The 24,032-nt window shown below is 39.4% G+C and overlaps 1 protein-coding gene across 2 annotated transcripts in view; it reads left to right on the forward strand.

The window, feature by feature from the left end:
- The window catches only part of GSK3B (glycogen synthase kinase 3 beta), a 153,294-nt gene that overhangs the window by 84,153 nt on the left and 45,109 nt on the right, over window positions 1-24,032 (forward strand). For both annotated transcript variants that reach the window (XM_032681081.1, XM_032681082.1), the window contains exons 4-6: window positions 12,435-12,545; window positions 15,390-15,520; window positions 17,397-17,503. In XM_032681081.1, the coding sequence (XP_032536972.1) occupies window positions 12,435-12,545; window positions 15,390-15,520; window positions 17,397-17,503 (349 nt within the window). The remainder of the gene's footprint in view (window positions 1-12,434; window positions 12,546-15,389; window positions 15,521-17,396; window positions 17,504-24,032) is intronic.

The raw sequence follows: 24,032 nt of genomic DNA on the forward strand, positions 1-24,032 counted from the left end.
GAAGGGGTTACAAGGTTTAGTTTCAATGTGAAATTATAACACATTCCTTGTCTAAGTATGTATCAGCATTTTATGAATCATAGGATAATTCAGGATGAAATGGACTTGAAGATGGCATCTGGTCTACCCTTATGCTTAAAGCAGGATCATCCACAGAGTAAAAAAAAAAAAGTCTTTCTGTCCCTCATGGGAGTTAATGCAAGCTGTGAGGTGGGGAAATGAGCTAGATGACCTTCTGAACTTCCCCTAATCTTTCTATATGTTGGTATTAATATGTATGTAATTTTTTATATAATCTATATAAATGCTACCATTTTTTAATTTTTTAAAGCAGATTACATTCTTAGTTGTCTTAAGATGCTGGTGCACATGCACTGTCCACAATGCTGCAAAGGGTTCTATATGAGAGCTGATAGCTACTGACAGGCTGTTAACTGCAGGTTAACAAAGTGGGTCAACAGAATGGGAGAGGCAGCCCACCCACTTCATGGTGTTTGGAGCCAGAAAAGGAGCTGATATCTCCAGGATAAGTTGCTGGTGACAGGTCGCTGCAGTCTTGTGCAGGGCACAGAAAGATAATTGGAAGACCTCTGCAGTTACCTCTCTGAGGAGTGGTTTGAGGGGGGATCTGGCCCTGTGCCTCGTCTGTGCCTGTGGAAAGCTTGCAAAACCTCTTCACAGGATTTGAGAAATATGGTTTAGATTTTTTCATTATTTTTTTCATCAATTCTTCCCCTTCCTTACATGCCCTTGCCTGGTGATAGCAAGCATTTTCAGTGTTGTATGGCTGTGGCTGTTTTGCTGGTAGTCCAGTGTAGTTTCTTAGGCTGTATTTTGTTCATGACTAGAAATTCCTCAAGCAGCATGAGAAATTCCTCCTTCAAACAGTGGAAGCATTAAAACCACTCAGAACATTGTCCCAGTAGTCTTTGTGTAACAGTAGCTTGAGAAAAATTGTTTTGGAAATCTTTGACTTGATGTTGAGCTTGAGACTGGATTTACCATTCTGCAAAACATAAACGAGGCTGATTCTTGGCAGCACTAGTTTTGCTTTTAAAAATGCAGTCTGTATCCGTGGCCAGTGAATCTTAATACTTCAGTGAGAAGTTTTTCTTTCATGTTGCTTTCTTCTCTTCTCTCTTGATGCCTTTGAGATTTCCACTGCTACCTTGTTGCAAAATGGGACAAACGTGAACCAGTCCCTGGGGCCAGTGCACACCCAGCAGAACGTCAGCAGTGTAATGTTGCAGTTCAGGTTGCGAGGTCTCTTGCAGTTCAGTACAAAAAGATGCGTAATTGGCTTGCAGGTATTGCCATGTAGGTGGCAGCATGTGAAGATAACTCAGCAATGGCATGCACGACTCCTACCCTTTCTTGCAGCTCTCAGGAAACGCCTGCAGAAGAAGCTGTAGGAAACACAAGCTGAGTGTTAGCACAGCAACTTACCAGTGTGGGCTACAAGGCCTTAACAGGTTGCCATTCTGGTGGCAGGCTGGTACTCCAGGAGGAGGAGAGGGCTGGAGTTTGCTATTTGGAAAAAACTCTAAACAGCAGCAAGGTGGTGTTCTGAAGCTCATCTGGGAAGGAAGAATAACATTTCTTATCATGTTTTTGTCAGTTTGGGAAGCAGTAACATCTTTTCCTTCGTATTACCCTCATAGTCAAACTGGTCCTTTAAGAATTAGAGAAGAGAGAAAAATGTCCCATCTGGTAACCAGGAAGGGCATGTAGGGAGTGGTTACTCCCTACAGCTAGATAATAGGTACCCAGAACTTTATATAAACTGATTATTGAAACCAAGTCCAATGGGAAGAGTAATGTAAAAATCCAGGGAATGTATAGCAGAAAATGCAGCAGCATAGTGGTGACTGGGGCTTGTAATTGTTGTCTGTCTTCATGAAGAACTTGACAATTGTCTGCCTTAATCCTTGTTTGTGCTGATTAACTCAAGTCTAGCAGTGAGTGCAAAATCTCAGAAGTAACTATTATACTACTGATCTCTTTAATGAAATTTTGATACTTATATATCAAGCATTCTCTTGCATAAAGGTTTTCGTACCGCTGTGATTACTCCACCTATTTGTGTTGCTTAGACTTCTCCCTTCTTCCCTAGTACTTGACACTGGAATCTCCAAGCCCATAGACTTTTCTTTCTTTGTTTTTTGGCCAGTATCTGAGAAGCTTAAATCTGATCTTGATTTAGAGATCCCTCAAAGGATTTCTCCAAATCCAGTCAGATTCAAAGAGACTGGCACTCTTTGAAAGCCATGTGCCTAACAGTCATTTTAGATGTTTTAATCACTAGGTATTATTAGACACTGGGCAACCTTAAAACTGGCTTTATTCTAGCAAAACAGGGGTTTCATTCTTGATCAGAAAACTGGAAAAGTATCAAGTAGGAAACTAATTCTAAAAAACACTTGCTAGTCAGACCATTCCTTAGCTGCATCAAAGTTGTACACCTAGTTTCTAGGGATTTGGAGCTCTCCATTATCTGTTTCTGGGGGCTCTCTGTGGAATTGGTTGAAGCATTTGAGCTCCTTAACTTTTTTTTTCCCCTTTATGATGAACTCTCCTTTTTATGTCTCCCATTTGCTTAAACTTCTTTCCTGCTTTTGCCAAATACCATCAAGCCTTAGGAGCATGGAAGTCTTGTATTAAACATGGCTTTGTCTGATTTCTTCTCCTTTGTTTTCTGTTACTGAGTGGCTCCCTCTTGTCTGACCATCTTTGAATTTGTATTGCCTTTATATAGGTATATCCTCTGTGTGTGTGTGTGTGTGTATATTCAGTTAAATGCATGCACAAAGATATATTTATACCTTTGTGTGTATATATAGACATAAAAAGTTGTTCTGAGAACTGACTGCGTATTAATCGTGTTTGACTAATAATTTCTAGTTTAGAAGAGCTCAGAGAAAGCACATAATATATATTCATATGGCAGCTGACAACCTTGGCATTCAAGTTGCTTCTTTGGAGGTTTGCGGATGTTTGTCACACCTGTTGGATAACCCTTTTTTTTCAAAAACCTTTTCCTTAATGAATTTGCCAGAGTAGATTCTAATTTCTTTTTTGTTTTTTTTCTGAGGCTGTATGAGATATCTGGCAGAAGGCACTGTCTTTCATACCTGTAATGTGCTTTTTGTTAGTCCAGAACACGTAATTACACCTGGTGGAATTAACCAGAGGCGAGGAAGAACAACTAAATAGTGGGTTGAGTTGTTGTATGAAAGATTCTCCTGGTGGAAGTAGTCACAAGTCTTTTCCATACTGAATTTCTGTGATTTGTAGTTTTCTAGGTAATTCTTGGAGAAAATGGGGAGGATTTTAGAGCTGACCAGCTCTGCTCTTTGATATTGGTTTTGGTATTATGCCTTAGGGTAGGGTCTTGAACAAGATACTTGGTTTGCCTGCCAACTTACCACTGGGACATCAGACTGTATTAGGAAGGCATATATTTCTCGGTTGATTTTTGTTAAATTTCCTTAATTTCAGGGACTGGCTTGCATTTAGCATGATACAAAATGTAAGTGCTGATGTCCTGAAGCGGGGGGAGATGGTCTTGCTGCCTGTCCTTTTTAGCCTAATTCTTCCCAGAACCTTTTGAGCCATGCTCCAAGGTAGGGCAGATGCGAACATAGTGAATGATTCCTCTGACTCCTTTGCTAAGAGTATTCCCTGATGTTTTATAGACTGACCTAACTTCTTAAATCAGCGACTGTCGAGTAAAATTATTCAGCTGTGTAAAACCTGAAATGAGTTTTCAATTCCCATTTTTTTCCCCTCTCTATTTCTGGTTTAGATTTTTGTGGTATTTCATAACTGTCACGTTTCCTTGTGTGGATATTTTTGAGTTTTTAATAAGACTGATTGATCCATATCCGTGCCCAAAAGAGAATGAGAAGTTACTGGAGGGATTTTTTTCTGCATCAAATCATATAAAAGTAAAGTAAATAAAGTTTTTGTTGAGTAATTGCATCTGTGGTTATGTAACTTTTGTTTTTCCTCATTAAGTTGGCAGAATTCAGAGGAGTCAAGTAAAGCGTATATGGAAGCACAGAGTGATCACAAATAGGCAATATGCTGACTTTTTTGGAGGCTGAGCTGGCCCTTCTGCATGCTCTAATTGATGTCTAGTCTTATGTAGCCTTAGCTCTAAGGGCATGTAGCCAAAAGTCCATGAAGACTCAGGATGGAAATTTACTCCCCTAGACTTAGGCTGAAGTTTAAAATAAACATACAGGAGATACACACTGAGCTGCATCTGTAAGCTACTGTGCACTATCTCATGTGTGCTCTGGCAGCAGTGTTTTAAACTGCAGTGAAGAAGTTTGAAAGAAGGGAACAACTGTCTGATTTGCAAGTTTTTGGTGTTTCTCTAGGTTCATATCCCTGTTAGAAAAAGACATATCCTCCACCTTCAAAGAGGCAGGAAGGTCATCATTCTTTCTTGCAGGAGTGTTCAGATAAATTGTCATGTAAGGGCCATCCATTCTTGTTCCCTGTGAAAATCGGAACAATTTGGTTTCTTAACTGAACTTAAAAAAAAAAAAGTTACTGTATAGAAAGTTCAATTAACAGAGCTTTGAGCCCAATTTTGCATTGCCAGAGCTTGTGTGAATGTTTTGCACCAGGCTAGTAATGTGCTGAAGGGCCATCCCTAGAGATGAATTTAGTCACTACCATTCATTCAATCCTTGGCAGATCTGCTGTGCTGTCAACAAAGGAGCAATTAATGCCAATTATGAGGAGTTTTGTGATGTTAGTATCTCTGTAGTCCTTGCCTGAGGCCTGCCAAGCTCATTTCAAAAAGGACACCAGTCAACAGATAATGATTTATCAGTTACTGCTGTTAGGGCTCACAACATGCTGGGAATTTCCTTAGTTGTAGTTATGATCAGTTTCTGGTTTTGAGTAGGTTGTGGTTTTAGAAATAGCAGTTTTGTCTGCCTCTGGTAGGTCTGTGCAAGAGCAGAGTAGGCAGCAGATCCTCAGAGTGGTAGGTGCATGGAAATAGGAAGCTCTGTGATTTCTCTCTAGACCAGTGAGCCATCCAGTACATCTGACTGGTCACTTTCTGTTCTCAAGTCATTCCTCTATCATCTCTAGCTACTGCTCTCATCTTCCCATGTTGGATGGCCATCAGGAAAGCAGTTTGTATTGCTTATCCTGAGGCAGGCATGTATAGTTTGAACCATTATTGTGTAATGTCTTGCCTAGTTTGGATATATCCTGATTCAAAAATTCCTACTCACTCTGGAAGGTAGCGAACAGGCAGGAAAACAGTGGATGTCCAAACACTACTTTTTGTTTTCGTGGCAAGGTGTGCAGGACATCCAGTGATCCCAACATCATTGTCAATTTTCATCTTCCAACAGACTTATTGCCAGTTTATGACAGTCTCTGCTTGAGAGCTGTGGTTCAAATATCCACAGATCACCTGTGTCAATGATGATAAATCAGTCCCGCCTTTTAGATGTTGGTTGGATGTTTCCGACTTCATAGAAATTACTTCTCCTTGAAAGTATAGCTATAAGCTTAAGGACTTTATAGGCACAAAATAAACAAGAATCATCAGGGATTCCCAAATTCTTTCAATGTGTGACCTTTTCCTTTACAGTAGCCTCTCTTTAGAGGGGAAAAATAGGACAGAAAATGTCTTTTTTTTTTTTTTTTTTGACAACAAGGAATGTCTTAGTGCATTATCTAAGAACCTGGACGCTTTCAGTGATCAAAAGTAGGCAATGTTAACCAGTTGTCTTTGAACAAGACCTGGGAAAGTTCTTTAAATATGAATTATATTTGGAGGGTTGACTTCTGGCCTTATGCTGCCATCACAGCTGACCAGGCTGGCAATTCCTACATAACATGACTGTGCTATGCTGAGGAGTAATGAGCATTACAGAACAGTTTAGTAAGTTTTGATATGTAGGTATAGGAACAGAAGTCTTGGGACAGATCTTAGTTCTCCAACTCAGTCATGGACATTGAGGGATTAGGAAAGGAGATACTTTGCCCAACATTTGTAGTACTAATAGAAAATATCGGTATCTTTCTGAACACTGTAGTTGAGTCTTCAACTGCTCTTACCCCCCTGGATTTATCTGTGTGAAACTGCAACTGTATCTTTAGGCATACAGTCCCTATATTTTGGCAGCAGCTTCAGCTCTGTTTTGAAATAGATGTGGTTGTAAACTGCAAGTAAAACCAGGCACACGTGGCCACTGGATGTCACCATTCCTTTATACAAATAAGGTCAGCTAGCACATGTTTTGCATTTTCGAATTTTTCTAGTTATCATGGCTACTGGGTAGTTAGAGTATGAAGGCTGCAAATTTTTGCTTTGTCTTTGAATGCGTGTCCAGAGTCTTTGTATTTTTAACTTACAGTGTCAGTCTTCAAGATAAGGGAAGGAGGGTGGGTTTCTCATGGTGCTTGATAAGGGAGTGTGAAGTGTATGGTGTTTGTAGCTTTAAGAAAAAGTAAAATAGCCCTTTTTTGAATCCGGGACAAAAACTGTGTGACTTTGAACCTCCTGTGTTGTCTAAATCTAGATGCCTAAGTCAGGGTGAAGGGCATATTTTACCTCATGCTGACACTTTGGTGTTTAAATAATGCACTCTCAAAAAAGGCATAGTCCATGTGAAATGCTAAAAGGCATTTTCTTGCATTCCAGCTTAAGGGTAAATCCTTCAAGTTCTTTTTGACAGAACCCTTGTGTAGCTGCCGTCCTGTCAGTAAGAGCTCTGTGTGCAGTACCTACCTCTGAAACATCGTTGGTGGGGTGCTGTCCTATGGTAAAGAAAACACGATTCCCTTTAGTAAACTGACTGGCTTGTTTACTTCATATAGCCCCAATACTGATGCCTTGGGACAATTTTAGTAATGAGAAGCGCATCTTTGAGGCATATTACTTAATTTTAAGCTAATCGCTTGTCTGTGTGCTTTTAACTTGAATAGGCAAGTAAAGTGAGTGTTTTCAGGCTGCAATTAATTCGACATTTATTTCTCCAAATGCAAAGTTAGTTAGAGTCCTGTTCATCTTCTCTCAGTTGCACTCATACAGCTGGTCATGTGGAGTCCATCTAAGAACTAGCAAAAACCCGCCCACAAACCACACCAGAATCACCACACTGTTACTGATCTGCCAGGAGATGAAAACTGAAATGAGCATGTTCATCACTTTTTCCAAATGCTGACCAGTAAATTTAGTCACCCTAGAAGAAAGAGCACCCAGAATAGTTTTTTAACCTTTTTATCCCATTACTTGATGCTCAGAGAAATTTTCTTTAGATTCCAGGTGGGCCTTGACAGTTCAGGAGTACTTCTAACATCTTACTAGATGCTGACATATTCTTCAGAGTATGATTTTGCCTTTTGCTGTCAGGCTGGTGTTTGGCACATGTGACCTCCCTGACTTCTCTGGTCACATTGGTAGTTGGGCTGTGACTGACTAATGTTGATTGGGGCTTTATGCACACACATTGTAAATTCAGTGTGTGTGTCTAATACATGAATAAAAGCTAACAAAAGCTGGTAGAAAGCACTTAGGATCAACGTGGGGTTTGTTCAAGTAGGGGATGATCATAGAGAAGGAATATTTGAACTTTCCCTGCAAGGAACAATGTAGAAAAGTGAATCTTTGAATTCAATTGCTATTGATTTATTTTAATTCAATAGCTCTTTCTTTATATTGGCCTCAATTAAGCACAACTGGATGGTGCTTAAGACAGATTACTTGTGGGGGCTGAAAGAGAGATTTTTAAAGTGGGGTTTGAGACTTCCATGCATCCTTTCCTGTATCAGTAAGGCAATGTTTTCAATTTCACTCAGTCCTCAGCCACATTATGTGTAATGCTCATGTACTGCAGTAGTTGTTCTTTCATCCTGTTTTGTCTCCAGTTTCTGGCACAAGAAATAAAATCAGGTTGCTAGAATGTTTTAGTTCTTCAGTGCTAGTCTTTCTCATGCCTCTTACTATGGCATAGGTTGTATTAGTATTTTCTTGTATGAAATATTTCCCATCAAAGTGAAGTGGTGCCTGAATTGTAGGTTTTTGAGAGGCACAGAGCAGTTTGATGGCAAAGCAGTGGTTATTTTGCTGTGGTTTGTTTTGGAGCAGTGTTCGTCAACTGAGGATTTATCTGCCAAGTGACAGAAAGCAGCTTCTAACATTTGGTGCAATTGCTGGTACATGAACTGATGTGCTGAAGTCAAAATCCTAATGAAATACATTGACTCTGTATTTCAGGATCTGGCTTTCTGTCCTCCCCCTTTTTTATTTTAAAGAGTACATGGTCATAATCTTAGCAGCAAACACAGGAGAACATGGATGGACATAAACATTTGACCTGCTGATGAAAACTAATAATATTCAATCCCAAGATCTGTAAGGAGAAGTGAGTTATTTAATGACATCTTGTGTTTGCTTTCTGTAACTTATATGCTGCAGTCTCCTCTGGACTTCTCTGTTCTCTGTAAGTTGTTTGAGATACTTGTGGCAGTCAGGTTACCTTGGTTTGTTCCCAGACCAGTTCTGAAACAGCAGTATGGAAACAAGTCACTTGTGGAATATGTGGTAAGGTTTCCTGTAATGGAAAGATAAGCATTTATCCTCCCAGTTGATCCTTGAGCAGTTGCCCTCATTTGGCAAGCTCTTTTAGCTAACCCTGTTTCCTATTGCAATACATCTGGGTCACTGGAAAAATATGTGTTTAGGAGGAATGCATGAGGTAGGCAAACCAGGTTACATCACCCTCAGGGTTTGTCGGGCCATGACTGCTTCTTAGCTTGTCCTGAATCTTATTCAGGGAAATCCAGGTAACTTGGATGTTACTTTCATCCAGTTCATGTTCAAAGAGAAGGATGAGAGGTCGTGAAAACTCTTTTCTGTGTGTTTATGAGCCCAGTGCTTGGTAACACCAGGAGGATGTTGGTCAAAGCACTTGCATCATTTTTAATTTGTTTAATTCATAAAGAGAACAACTGAAGTCAGTTGCATATGGTAGGAGTGGAATATGCAGTTACTTACATAGCCAACAGCATAAGCCTTGCCTTTATAGAATCATACAATCAACTGGGTTGAAAAAGACCTCTGAGATAATCAAGTCCAACCCTTGATCCAACACTGCTGTGGTTACTAGACCATGGCAGTAAGTGCCACATCCAGTCTCATCTTAAAAAGCTCCAGGGATGGTGAATCCACCACCTCCCTGGGCAGCCCATTCCCATGCCTGATTACTCTCTCTCTAAAAAATTTCTTCTTTATATCCAACCTAAACTTCCCCGGCAGAGCTTAAGATTGTGCTCTCTTGTCCTACTGCTGTTTGCCTGGGAGAAGAGACTGCTGCCCACCTGGCTACAGCCTCCTTTCAGGGAGTTGTAGAGACTGATGAGGTCTCCCCTGAGCCTCCTCTTCTCCAGGCTAAACAACCCCAGCTCCCTCAGCCTCTCCTCACAGGACTTGTGCTTCAGTCCCTTCACCAGCCTCGTTGCTCTTCTCTGGACCTGCTCCAGCACCTCAATATCCTTCCTGAACTGAGGGACCCAGAGCTGGACACAGCACTCGAGGTGTGGCCTTGCCAGCACTGAGTACAGGGGAAGAATGACTTCCCTGGTCCTGCTGACCACACTGTTCCTGATACAGGAACATCAGTTCTTGCTAGTTGGTGAGGGAAAGGTATTCGTGTGCCTTTGTGTTTTGGGGGATAATGTGTGATAGACAGGATACTCAGGAGCATTACCATGCAAAGCCCATGTTGATTGTTCAGGTACTGTGGGTAGCATCAAAACTCATAAGAAAAGCCTCATCTTTAAGATTCAGGTGCTCGAGGGTTTTTTGTGCTTCTGTCGTGTCATGTCATGCCATTGAATTTGTCCCATTTCCAACAGAACATAAAAATGGAGGCACAAAACCAAGGCAAAGTTGGTATGAACTCAGCAGACTTCTGTAATTGTCAAAACCCACTGTTGTGAAGTTGGGTAGACAGGATTTACTGATCACATGTTTTATTGTTTTACATGTCTCCTTTTGCTTGTACTACAAGAGGATAATGCAACCACTATAATTTCATTTCTACTCTTTTTTTTTCCTCTCTAATCTCTCATTTAAATCTTTTTGGTACATGAAACATGAATCCTTGGATAAAAGTAATCAACTTCAGTAGCAGAGCACTCGGTGCAGTGACTTGTCACCGATATGATTTTCCCATCTTCTAAGAGGCAAACATTCAGCATATTCATCAGACTGTATCTACACTGAGTCAAACAGAATCCATATTCATGAAACTCTTTTCTCTCATGGGTTACAGGTTGCCTTACCAGGCATAAGTTAACTTCCATTTTTTAGGACATCTATTTTCTGTATTTTGTACTTAAACATTGAAAGCTCTGACCTAAGAAGACATGGTGGTGGATTTTTATTGGCTTAAAGTGAGAATCATGGAGAGAAGAACTCTCCTTGTTGCAGAAGGGAAAGTGCTGAAACACAAGTATGTTTTTTCTTGCATACATTTGCACCTGTGGAGTTCCAGAGCCATCCGGTATTCCCTCTGCACTGCTGGTAGTGGTCCCTCCTCATCCATTTCAAAAAGTTTATTCTCCACCCTGGTATCCAGATGCCTTCACATTGTTTACTCTGTTCCTGGGATGGCACTGGGAGAAGCACCAGCGTAGACAGGGTTTCAGAGGCTGCTGCTCCTTCTCTGTGTTACAGAAGTACCAGAAGACCAGATACAAGTTAGTGGGCCATTGACATTTTCTTAGTGCTGGTGCTATTAGCGCTGTCATTTAAGCAATGATATTAAAAAAGAGCATCTTTTTGTAGGGAGGTGTGATGTAGGCGGGGCCTTGCAAGGTGACTTGATCTATTAGGAGGTATTGGTAAGAGCTGTTAAAATCTCCTCAAAATAGAAGCCTTTATTGTCAAATAATGGTGAAAACAGATCTTGAATTCTGAGTATTTAACAACACACAAAACCAGCAGTGCTCTGTATATTGTGTATTCAAGGTGAGTATTTCTCTGTGTGTTACCATGTACCATTCCTTTACTCACTGGACACTGCTGCTCTTTGCTGTGGCAGGACAACAGAGCACTGTGAGAGTAACATGCCTCACTCTGTGCTTGAAGTGACATCTTAAGTCACAGTAGTATTATTAAATCGCTGTAGATAAATGAGTTTTGGTTTTGGATGTTAAGATACATAGCCAGTGGATCTGCTGACAAGGACTCCAGTTGAAGAACTGGGAGTTCCATGCTGTTTCCATCTATGTAAATCTCTGTGTATCGTCTTTCACTAGAGAAAGTTCTAGCTGATAATGCAGTGGGTGCAGGAGAGGTTACTTCTGGTTGATTCATCCAGCTTTCAAAAATAATTTTTCAGGTTGATACAGTTAATTATACCCATTCCCCAACATTAAATGTATTCACAGTCCTGATAGGATTTGCACAGAAGGCTGCATTAAAATATCAGAAGTCTCTTTAAGACCTGTTTTGCTACTGAAAATTCTCAGTTCTGCATTGAGGCACTATGTGATTATAGTACTTTGTCATTTAAGTTCTCTTTGTTCCTTCTTTCCTTTGCTAATGTATAATAAGGTACTTTTTATAATGTAACAAAGTACCTTATTGTAAATCTACTTTTGTTGTTTCTGTGTTATGTTCACATGAACCTCTAACCTGATCCTAGATTTTAAAAATTATACTCAAGACTTTGTTTTGCCATGAATAAGTTCATATGCTTAAGTTGGAGATAACTGGGACATCAAAATACATGTAAACAGAATAGTTACAAATGTTAACACTGGCTTACTGTCTACAAATGGTTAATTTGTATTATTAATCTCTTAATAGTTGGGAATTCAGTAAGATCAAAGTAACATTTCTAAAAGATACAGGTTGTTTGAACTTTTTTGATGTGTTGTTGTTGGAGGCTGAGTTTGGGACTTTTCAATTTGCACTTCTTGAGTTTTGGCAGGTAAGGGACTAATGAGTTAATAGGCTGCTTTAAATAATGATGCACATGTTACCTTGAAATACTCTCCTGATGAAAATATTGACTGGGCAGAACAATTATATCCTTGTCCTATTTATAATCAACGAATGAATGCCTTATGTTGGAAGTCATATTATATCATTGGACGTCGTAGTATCTCTCTCTCTCTGTGTATATATATAAATATATATGTACATATAGATATATATAATTAATATAGATATATATAATTAACATGACCTTAATCATAAGTTTGACAAAAGTATTAATGCAGGAGTGCAAGGCCTAAATAATTTGTCAGCAGTTCACACTCTCACTAAAGGTGGAATTTAAAATGTCCACAGCTTTCTCATGCTTTAGGTTTCACTGAATTTTTTAATTGTGCTTCGTGCTTCAAATCTATTGCTGATTTTGTTTTTCTTCTCTATTCTCTTTCAGAAAGATGAGGTGTATCTCAACTTGGTGCTGGACTATGTTCCTGAAACAGTATACAGAGTTGCCAGACATTATAGTCGGGCCAAACAGACACTCCCTATGATTTATGTCAAGGTAGGTAACTGATAGATGTGGTTAGGTAAAGAAGGATTTAATAGAAACAGACTCTGGGGATACTCTTTTCTGACATAATAAGTTTTCTGAAATTTTTAAAAGCACATAAATCTTGAGGGAAGGAAAATTAGAATTATTAGTTTTTATGGTGAAGGAAGAATAGAGGATTGAGGCTTAAACAAGCACTCCCAATTTCTGACTTTGCATAAATCTTGGAATGGGTGAGGGAGACGTGGGGGGGGAAGTGTTTTGTTTTTGAAGCAGCTTAGAGACAGACACCAGCTAGATTATCAGCTTTCAGTTTCCTGAGATGATGAAGATATAATAGAACAAAGGTCAGGAAGTGAAAGAGGATGTCGGGAAGATGTTCCCTTATCTCTCATTTTCCCCTTTTCCTGGCATGAGTAAGAATTCATGTGCTTTTTTTGTGGGCATGAAAGGCATATTTTTGTCCCCACTTGGAGCTCATTGACTCTTGTCTTCCAGAGCTACATGGGCAAGATGCTTGTATGCACATTGTAGCTTTAAAACCGTACTCAAGTTGTCTACATCTTTTACACAATATTTAAAATAAAATTGATTTTGCTGTCAAACATGGGACCATCTGGGTCTCACAGTTCCATTTTGTATATTGTGGTGACCACAATCCACACACAAGTGAATGATGATATTTTCACCTGGCATTAACTTGTGAACATGACATCCAGGTAATATTAAATGGAAATTAGCGATAAATTTACCTGATTCATATTGATTCTCCAGACTCCTCTTTAAAAGTGTAATTCTTAATGTGAGGGTTGGCTTAAGAAAAAACTTTAATTTGGTTGAAAGAAGATGAAAGTTAAAAAGTTGAAAGCTACAAATAGTAATTATATCAGTAATGACATTTTGTGCCATAACTATATGCATAAATTGCAAACAGCATGTCTCCGCAATAGCCAGCACCGGTGCCTGTTTTATAAGAAAGGACAGAATTTTATCATCCAGCAGTAACAATTTCTTTTGCAAGGTGGAACAACATGTCTTCTGTTTATATGCTACCCAAAAATCTGTTAGCTTAGCTTTTGATAAATTTTTTATATATATTTTGTCAGTATTCTTGCCCTTATTGTTCTCCACTATGGGAACTTGAGAAAGTTGTCCTTACTTACACTTTCAGAATAAAATTTGCTTCAACTCTTTCATCTTGCAGGATGCTTGTGACTTCCCATTCCAGGTAACCTGGAAGGCTGTTCTTACTTTTCTGGCAAGGCAAGCCTTGCACATAATCCTGTATTTAAAAAGATCATGTTACCTCAATGTCATTAAGGGTTTTGCAATTTTCCAGGCATCTTGGCTACACAAAGGTCAGATCATACCTATTTGTTCACTTGTGATTGATACCCAGGCAGGTAGAGAGCTGGGTAACAAACTGTTAAAAAAACTGCTGGGAAGTTGTTCTAGTAATCTTCTGGTTAATTTTTATTTGTAATTTCTAACATGGTCTAAGGAACTCTTGGAAATTTTGGGTTTGCTATGTGGAGATGAAAGGCATACTTTCTAAATCCCACATGTGTTGACTTGACCCCTCAAATTAGAGCCGTCTTTTGCATTATTTTGCAATATGCTTGCACAATACATACTTAACGTGTCTAGAACAGGCAATTTGGAAAACATGTTTGTTTGCTTTTCTTTGTGCAGAGTCGTGGTTTTCAGAAACAAGTATGAAAACCAGAGACCTAGAGCCAAAATTCAAGTTATTCTCTTTCCATTTCTATGTTTCCCGCCAAACCAGCAACAAAAAACAAGGGGGAGAGAAAGTGTGACGACAGAGATAGTGGTGGAAGTGAGGCAAACATGACCTGATACCAATATCTAGTAATTGCACATGGTTTTATAGACAGTTAAAGGTGATTTGTGGAGAATGTACTTAGAAAAGGAGAGCGTGGAGATGCATCTCTGGTGCAGTGTCCTGCCTATGGCTTGATTTTAACCAGAACCTTGTGGGGACACAACAAAAATAACAAATAACTTGGCAAGTAAACCTTCTGTCAACCTTAAAGCAGGGTTTCTGTGCCTTTAGGACTAGATGTGCTATACAGCCCTAATTGTATTCAGCACCTCTTTGTTATCCATAACCCACAAGCGTGTAGCTCCAGCAGCTGGACATCCTCCCCTTGCCTTGTAATCTTATCCTGTGAAGTTCTTGGCTTTGTAACATCTCTTCTTGGTGTCTTCTTCCTTGCTAAGGGGTTAGTCTTGGAAAGGGGGCAGAAGAAACTCTCCCTCAGTGTGCTTATTTGTTGTACCTTGCATAAAATTATTCTGAGCATTTGGGTTTATTTGCCTTCTCTTTTTGTCCAGAGATCTGACTGTGTCCCCTCAGCACTGGGACGTTCACTTCAGTGACAGGCTGAGACACTGTTCTTGTCTCTGAGCAACATTTAATATAACTTCATCTACTTAAAGTGTTTTCTTTTGGCTCTTGAGGGGCAATTTTTTCATTTGTTTGGTTTGGTTTGGGGTTTTTTTTCATAACCTGGAATACTTCATGTCTATGAAGAGGCTGATTTATAAAGCAAACTGAAACACCTTTATTTTGTGTATGTTTTTTACTACTGCTGTTATTTATAAATGTTGGGAGACTGGCACTCTTTTGGCATTATGCTGAGTTTTGTAAGGACAGATGAACCACATGTGTGGGTACGTGGCACAGAGTGGGGAAGTATACAAATACCTTGTCCATCTTCACAGCACTAGTACACATTCAGTGTGGTCTTTTTTGAGAGCTTTTGTTTTTCTTCTAATAAGAGTTTGTGCTGAACTAATTGTTTACCCCATCGGACTCGTGTTTCTGTGTTCCAGTTGTACATGTATCAGCTGTTCCGGAGTTTAGCCTATATCCATTCCTTTGGGATCTGCCACCGGGATATAAAACCACAGAACCTCTTGCTGGACCCTGATACAGCTGTTCTAAAACTCTGCGACTTCGGAAGGTAAGCATATCTGTGACCTGAAACCTGGTGAAGAGGTCTTCCTTCCAAGTGAACCTGGGTGCAACTTTGCCAAGAAATCCTCTGTGTCCTTCAGAAGATCTTTCTTTATTTGTAGCTTTGAAAGAGAACTGCTGATATTCTGTTTTCCCCTCAGAATGAGTTCGGGGTGGGAGGACGGGGGGAAAAAGCTGGAAAGGGATATCAGGAGGGAAGGAATTAAAATTCAAGCCTGTTAAGTTTTCAGGTATTAGAAAAATAAAATAAATATGCAGTCATATGGGAAAAATACTACACCATGGAAAAATACAACCAAATATTGTAGCGAACTGTGTTTTGGGAAGAGAGGACAGGTGCAGTGGCACCGTATATTAAAAAGGCTAATGTTACTCTTTATTAGTCTACTTGCATGTACACCAATTCACCTCATGTTGCCAATACCATAGAGGTTCAAGATCAGAAGTGGGACTTCCAGTTGAAGCTCTTGGATAGTGGACATCTGTATTCTAGTTTCCGATGGCACATTTATTTCCAGTGTCTGTTCAAGTGAGTCGCATGTAGAGTCCAGCCCCCATCTTAGAACTGATATAGAAATTCTGGAAACCCACACTGAGGCAGGAGGCAGATTTCTCTCTTGGAAAGTCCAGTCTTTAGATTGTACTATAACTTTGCAGACTAAAATAGGTAGGGTATATATGGAAGAAGTCATGGAAGCTACTGTTGCTAAATGCACTTGTCCATAGTGAGTGGGAATGTCAGATGGTGGTTATTCAAGCAGTGCATCATCATGCCTCGTGGCTTGGGAATCTCCTTCTCAGCTCTGCCTCACCAGTGTTGGAGCAAAATACAAATCACACTGAAACTCAAAAATAATAATGCATTAAAAAGGTAGTATTTACTATCTGTTATCAATGGGAATTTTTTAACTGTAGTTTCTGTATAGAAAACAGAAAACTGAGACTTTTTAAAATGGGTGGTAGGAGTCCTTCTTCCCTGAAGGCTTAAAGGAGTGTTTAAAAAGCTGAACACTAGATTTGACTGGCTTGCCCCTCTGCAGTGTTCGGTGCTGCTTAGTTAAATGTCATATTTCTGAAAGGGCAATTTTGTTTTCCAGCTCCTTTTTTGTCTAATTTAATTGCTTGTTAATTAAGAAAGAAGTATAATATGTCCAAACTCATGTTCCAAAAGTAATGTCCTCTCATGCTCCATTCTTTTCTTGGATTCTTTCAACAGTAGTGGTTGAGGCAATACTGTAGGTTATATCCTTTGTGGCTGATCTCTTGCAGTATAAATGAAGCCTTCATGTTAATCGTGGACCATTAACATGTGAATATAATGGCAAAGTTTATTTTCCTTTGCCTCCTCATACCCCTTTTACCTCATGCCACGCTCCCTTAAATAGCAAAGAGACAGAACGTTATGATGGAAATTAAAAAGCAACCAAACAAAAAAGCAAACTAACAACAGCAACAAAAAAACAAACAAACATAAACCCTCCACTTGCTTCCCGTGAGTATCCAGAGATTTTGAACCTTAAAAGTTAACTACATTTGACTGAACTGTTTTCTGTCCTCTTTGCCTTTGTAAACAAACCTTTGTATCTGGAAAAAGGCAGCTACTAGCCAAAAATCTGACCCTATTTATCAGTTAGATTGTAGTTGGAATTTCCTTTACTGTGTCCAGTATAAGGAAGATGCTTGAGGGATTGGACTTATTTCACAGTGAATCATTGAGTCGGTGGTTTGTATCAGCTTAGAAGGACATGGTACTTCAACAGTTAGGAATTGGGAGTGGGTAAAGAGTGCCAAAGCTTGATGTTAGTCTGCACAGCAATACTGTAAAAATATTCACTACTGAAATGTTACCATTTCCTTTTCAGTGCAAAGCAGCTGGTTCGTGGAGAACCTAATGTCTCGTACATCTGCTCTCGGTACTACAGGGCACCAGAGTTGATCTTTGGAGCCACCGATTATACCTCCAGTATAGGTACGTGCATGAATTTGTTGAAATCTATCCCAACTGCATGAGTTTTTATTTGGTAGTTAAGTGTCAAGGTTTACAGAGATCTCAGATATAATCCCCACGGACTGACTTTTGTTGTAAATGGTTAAGGACCACTTCTTAAAGAAATAAAAATGTTTTGTAGATGGCTGCTGTGATTTCTACACCTTTCAAGTTTTCAGTGTCAGTTACAGTAGGAAAGGGACTTTTTCAATCTGATTACAAAGTAGGAAAAAAAATATCGATGTAATTTTGCCATTTAGTTTAAAAGTAGGTGTGAAATCTCAAGCCAGAAAAGTATTTTGATGACTTCAAGTGTAAAGAATGACTGTAGAAAATCAGTTACTGCTTCTGATATGCTATGATTTAGACACAAATAAGTCCGTGATTTATTTACTTGGCTTTTAGGAAAGAGTTTATGGGGGGGGGTGGAAATGCGTCCTAATGATTGACTTTAAACTCTCCTTACAGTTTTACTATATCGTGTACAGCAGTCCTTCTAATTCTACTTGTTCTGCTAACTTTTGTGGTCTTTTAGTCATTAATTTGGAACACGAAGAAGACTTCTTTTTAATACCGGACACATAGCTGTGTCATGGAAATATTAGGCTGAATATTTTGCTAGAGGACAGGTTTTCTTAGAGTAGAGTCCTAAAAATAAATAGGATAATGAAAAATCTTAAACAGCAACGTGTTGGGTAGTTGTGAGTAACTACTTCTGGTTTTTAGTCAAGATGTTCCCTGCGCCCCTTCTGAGTTCTAGTGTTAAGGAGACTAGATTTGGCTCTCACCTTAGCACAATATTGAGGAACTTTTTGCCTTGCTTATGGACTTGATTCTCTTAGGCAAGGTTTAATGTTTTCAAAAGGATTTGAGGATCATGATCAAGTCTTGGCAGAATGTATTTAAAACCACTTAAAGTATATTTAAAGTTGTTATGTTCTAACTAGTGTGAAAGTGAGTGGCTGGCTGGCTTGTTTCAACTCTGCAGTTCTTTGAGGGGGGAAAAAAAACCCCACCAAAATGTGTTCCTGAAGACTTACCTGCTCTCACTAATTTTTTTTCCCTTCGGTTATCATTCGGTATGTATTTTAGCAACACTTACATATCTCCCCAGTAGGAAAAAGAAGCAGAAGCAAGAGAAGTCTGGGGAAAGCAGTGGCACAATAAATATAAAAGGACAGAACATATGGTTGGTTGCTGCCAAAAATGGCGGCCCCAGCTCCACTCTTGCCCTTGGATACCCTGGATCTCACAGTTTGTTGTTTAATACACCGATTCAGCTTCAACTGACAAGAGACTTGGCAGGTTAACTTTCTGCTACATGAATGCAATCAGCATTGCTGTGTAGTCAAATAAGCAGCAGGGCCCAGGTAAAAGCAAAGTGTCAGGAGCTCATGAGTGAGAGGAAGGTGGCTGATCACTTTTGACATCTTTTTGCCAGCTGAGAGCTAATAGATTCTCAGCTGCATTATCAGAGTGCAGAGACAACTTGTTTCAGAGGATAACTGCATAAAACAAGTCTTTTATGTGTCACCAGAAGAGACTGTTTTATAGATAAGCCCGTTAGGTGTCTCTTGTTCCAACTGTGTAATGACTTTAAACTTGCGCTATTTGTCAGACCCTTTTTCAAGCTGCGCTTTCCATTTTTGTTGTCTTACATACTGGTCTCTAAAATAGTTGTAATAAAAATTACATACTGAAGTGAGGAGTCCATTTTTCACCTGCCAAAAAAAATAAATCATGGATTTCAGGTTTTGTCCAGTCTTTCTTGTACCAACCCTCCAACTCATGTCCCTTAAGGTCCTTTTTCTGAAATTTGCACAGAATGGCATAAAAAAAAAGTTCAGCTAATAGTCTTTCCTTTCTTCCTTCCTGTCCTTTCCAACTTCCACTTTTTTCTCAGCAGAATCTTTGCATTTGGGAACTGAGAAGGAATAAAATGCTTTTACAAATTTAATGGTTTTCACGTTCTGCAAATAAGTTAGAAATTTTAAGGGTTTAGTTGTTTCCAGTGGTAGTAAATATTCCTTAGTTCTTGCTGGATAGGCAGCAACAGTGCTTAGTGAGAACTCTACCTTATTTCACTTAGGATTGTTCATCCAAACTCAGCCAGCTTGTTGGAAAACCAATCAACAAGCACAGATAGGTTTATTAAAAGAGAGAAAGGAGCACTTAATTATTAGCGCTTTATCCGTTGCTCAAAGTGTAGGGAACTGTGAAATGCTACAGTGTGATAATACTGCATTTTAAACTTTTTGGTTTTAATGTTGATATGCTTGGTTTTCTAGTTCTTGTTTTCCTGTGAATTGTTAGCATAACAAGCTTTTCCTGCTATAACCTTTATCACTCTATAAGAATCCACTTGCGTGTGTGTGATAACAAAAAGTCAACTTACAATTAAGGTGTTTAAATATCCTCTCTAAAACCACATTAAAAGTAAAGTCAGTGAAGCCAAAAAGTGTTCTAAGTGGAAATTTTTGTATGTGATCTGCAAGGCTTCTAGGTTTTTCTGAGGGTTTTTGTTGTTTGCTAATGTTACTACAGGGGTTATGGTTATAATGAGGTGTAATATGGTAATTTTGGAAGTATTTCTGAGCAGGAAGTGCTTTTTAAGACTAGGCAGTGGCACCGATGGCCCCAGAGTGTCAGCACAGCCAGCTGCATCATGACCATTTCCATAGTTAGTCATCTTGTAATGTGTTACATCAGTGTTTCAGTCATCACTGTAACCAGGAATGGCATTGCACTGTCTGGCTTCACATAGGTTGTCTTTAAACACCTGAATTTGGCCTTGCTCTTCAGTGTGGCAGAAACGTAAAGTTTGTTCCAGAATGTATCTTTTCATCGTGGGTGTCACAAGAAAACTATAAACTGGCTTTTGAATTGTAGGATCTTGATTATTTCCTCAAAATGCATGACTTAAATTCTAACCCAAAGCAACCCTTCAAAAAATAATTCACAGCCAGGAGTTTTTTTAACTTTTGTGAAGTACTGCATTAGTGCTGTATTTAAATATACACCATAGTAAGAGTAGCATCAAATCACATTTACTGCAGTTAATGCCTCTCTGTCTGCCTCCAGCAGACCTGGGACTCTATTTTTAAAGTGATGACCTGGGAAATGACCTATTCAAGTTTTTAAATAGCCGCTGTTGCCAAATAGCTACAAATCCAGGCCCATAACTGCTCTGTCATCTGCCTGTGTTACAGTTTTATGGGATTTTTTCAGTGGTCAGGCACAAGTATCCATTTCAACTGGGTGTCTTCATAGCTTGTACAGTTTGGGCCTTTGTGCACCTATGACTATGAATTCTGCAGATGTGTGCATGTCCCTAAAGCTTGCTGGGGATGGTACGTCATTTATTTCCTGCAGCTGATACACAGGAGGGTTTTTTTGTTGTTGTTTGTTTTTGTTTCGTTGGGGTTTTTGTGTGGTTTGGCTTTGGTTTGTTTTTTTTCAAACCAAGCTCTTTCAGCTGTCCTTTGACAGTTTTTTGGCTGAAGCTTCTCCTTTGCCAGTCTGTGTGTGTTACAGCATCTCAGAGTACGTTGATGGCATACTGCTGGCAGTTCGGGTCATAAGGGAGATGCTGCCTGCTGAAAAACCATGGGATGGCTGCCCACATTCCCCTACATTGTCCTGGGACAAATGTAGGCACTGGAGCAGGGGTGAGTGCAGATGTTTGTGTTGCCATGTGATCCTTTTGTGTAAAAAGCAGCTGTGCAGCTGAGCTTTGCCCCCACGACATGCCTTTTTTCAGTAGGTTAGGTGGCAGGGCAGTGGAGGGCTCACCAAAATGTGGTGGTGCTTTGGCATAACAAGGGTCTGCTGGGCTCAGTGTGTTTTCTCCATCACTGCACTGGCAGGAGTTGGGAGCATTCCAGAGGGAACGTTTATAGCTACTGGCAGGGAAAGATTGATCTGCATGGCTCTATTGCTGGCTTCTCTTGGGGTGTCCAAAAATAAGTATCATGAAGTGGTTCATTCACTTTCCTAGTGAGTGCTAAGACAGAGGGAGAGAGTATTTGATTTCAGCAGTCTGGAGCATAAGCCCCTCTGCAGGCATATGTAGCTGGCCTAACTCAGAGTTTCTTGGGGAAGAACCATTAGAAGGTGTGTCCCAAAACTGTTGCCAAACGATAAAAAGTGTTTGCCTCTGTCAGATGGCAATTTCCAGTGCTGAAAATAAGCACATGTTGATTCACAGAACTACTCTATCACCTGTCATTGTAGTTTCATCTCTTCATTGCAAAAGAATAGGGATACCTGTGTTTAGCTTTTGTTCCAAATACTGGAACAAACATGTCTTTTCAAGCATTTTCCTGTTTCAGCCTTACTCTGTCTCTGCTATCTGTGACTTGATGTGCAAAACTTGCACCAACATAGCATGCGTGCATGTAATCCTGATTTTTGCTCTTGCTGTGACATCCCAAAATTTGTTTCAAACAAGCAGCAGTGAAAAGCACTTTGGGGTCTGGTATTTGGCAGCTAGAAGCTGCTAATTTTATGACTTCCCAGAGCTGCTTTTCTGACTCTTGGTTTCTTTCCTGCTAGTTTGTTTCCACAGTTTACAGAACAGCAACTTTGAGTCACCTCCAAAATGGAGGAAGTCCATCGAGATTAAGGGATAGTGAGGCAAAGAGGAATAGATGAGAGTAATAAAAAAAGTAGAAAGGTAAATATGCCCCATAAAGCATGAGATAAATGAAAGTTCTTAATTTGTACAAAATGGATGTGATAAACCGGTTTTTTTCCCCTTTCCTCCTTCACTTCCTCCATATAACAAGTTAGAGGAGCTAATGAAAGCTGCTCATTCTGGGAAGAAGAGGGCCAACTTTTCAGCTTGGATAAGTAGAGTTTGAGATTACAAAAAGTGAAATTCATTGGACAGGGTATTCTCTCGCAGACAACTCAAAATGGCCATTGCACACTAGTAGAATTAAAGCCAAGGAGTGTATTTTGCAGGTGTTCCTCCCAGATGCCTCTTCCTGAGAGAAAGAGAAATATTCCTTTTCTTATGTTCTCTACTGCTAGAATGCATTCAAAAGCAAGGGTATCATACAGATTATATTATTAGTCAATGTGCATCTAGCAGCTGTGAGCATCCGTAAAGTACTAGAAATTTAATTTAATTAAAGTTTTGTAGTATAAGAGGCTATATATGAATTTTTGTGTGCTTGAATTAATGGAGGTAGGTCAGGTGATAATGGTATTTGTCTTAAGTGTCCTCCAGTCTAGGAAAGATGTGGCATTAGCTACCATTATAATGTGTGAAAGCTATCTGAAATAAGCTTACTTGAAGGTTGCTTTTGGCTGGCAGTTGTGTTTATTGTCTGTATTGTTCAGACTACATGTCACTGAAGGTGTGAAGAAAGTACCCTTGCCTGCTTTCTTAAAATGAATAGCTTTCAGTATTTTCTCTTAAAATTTCACATTGTCCCAGCTAGTTTGACATAAGAATTTGTTGACTTGTTTTCTGTTAAGATTCTCTCTTACCTTGTTTATTACCTAGTTTAAAGCATGTGAATGACAATCCTAGTTTGCTTTAATTAAATTACACATACTGAAAAGAGACAGTTCGGAAAATGCTTCTGCTCCCATGGGAGCAAGTAGTTACACCACAAGCTTCCTCCAAAATATTATTAACCTATAATGATTAGCTCTGACTGTGCTAAGACAGAAAAGTATCTGAGAAGGAGCTATCAAAAATTGATACCTTATCACTTCCCATAAGTAACATGTCTTTAATGATTAAATACAGAATTTAGTACTTTGTTTACTTCAGACTTGAGGAAAATGGTATATCCTGATTTGATACATAAATTTTAAAATGCCAGATTTAAAGGGTGGGGATAAAAAAAAAAAAAAAAGGTCGAACTGTCCTGGAGCCACATTTTAGTCCTGTTAAAGTCAATGGCATAAATTTCATCAAGTTTCATCAGAGATGAAATTTCTTAGTTTGTTCCTTATTGTGCATGGCTCACCAGAGTTATATAAACATCTGTATAAATTGTTTTGTTTCTGTTCCTGCTTGGAGCTGCTCAAGTTAGCCTCCGCTCTCTGGCTTTTGTTGAGGATGCTTCAAGGATTTGTTCACTTCCTTGCCCAGGGAACATTGCCCAAGTCCTAATTTGGAAGTTGGTGAAATTACATGCCTGGAAAAAAGCTAGGGATTCTGGAATGCCTGTGTTTTACTTCAATGTGTGTTTGAAGTGTTAGCAAGGAAAATCAAGGAAAAGTAAATAGACTTCTAACAAGACGTTAAAATACCTGATTTGGAAGATTTCAGTGCACAAGGAACTACTACATAGGTTTCTGATAGATGTGTATATTTGATGGATTAAACCTACCATGAATGTAGCAAGTATCCCTCAGACATTACCAGCTGTTTCCTCATGACCTACATTCTTTCTTTTTTATCTCTCTTCCCATATGATGCCCTTAGCTTTCTCAGGTACCCTCTGCTGTTTGTGCTTGGCCTTCTTGCTTGAGCAAGGACCTGCACATTCTT

Source organism: Chiroxiphia lanceolata, chromosome 2, assembly GCF_009829145.1.
Source record: "Chiroxiphia lanceolata isolate bChiLan1 chromosome 2, bChiLan1.pri, whole genome shotgun sequence".
Classification (NCBI taxonomy): Eukaryota; Metazoa; Chordata; class Aves; order Passeriformes; family Pipridae; genus Chiroxiphia; species Chiroxiphia lanceolata.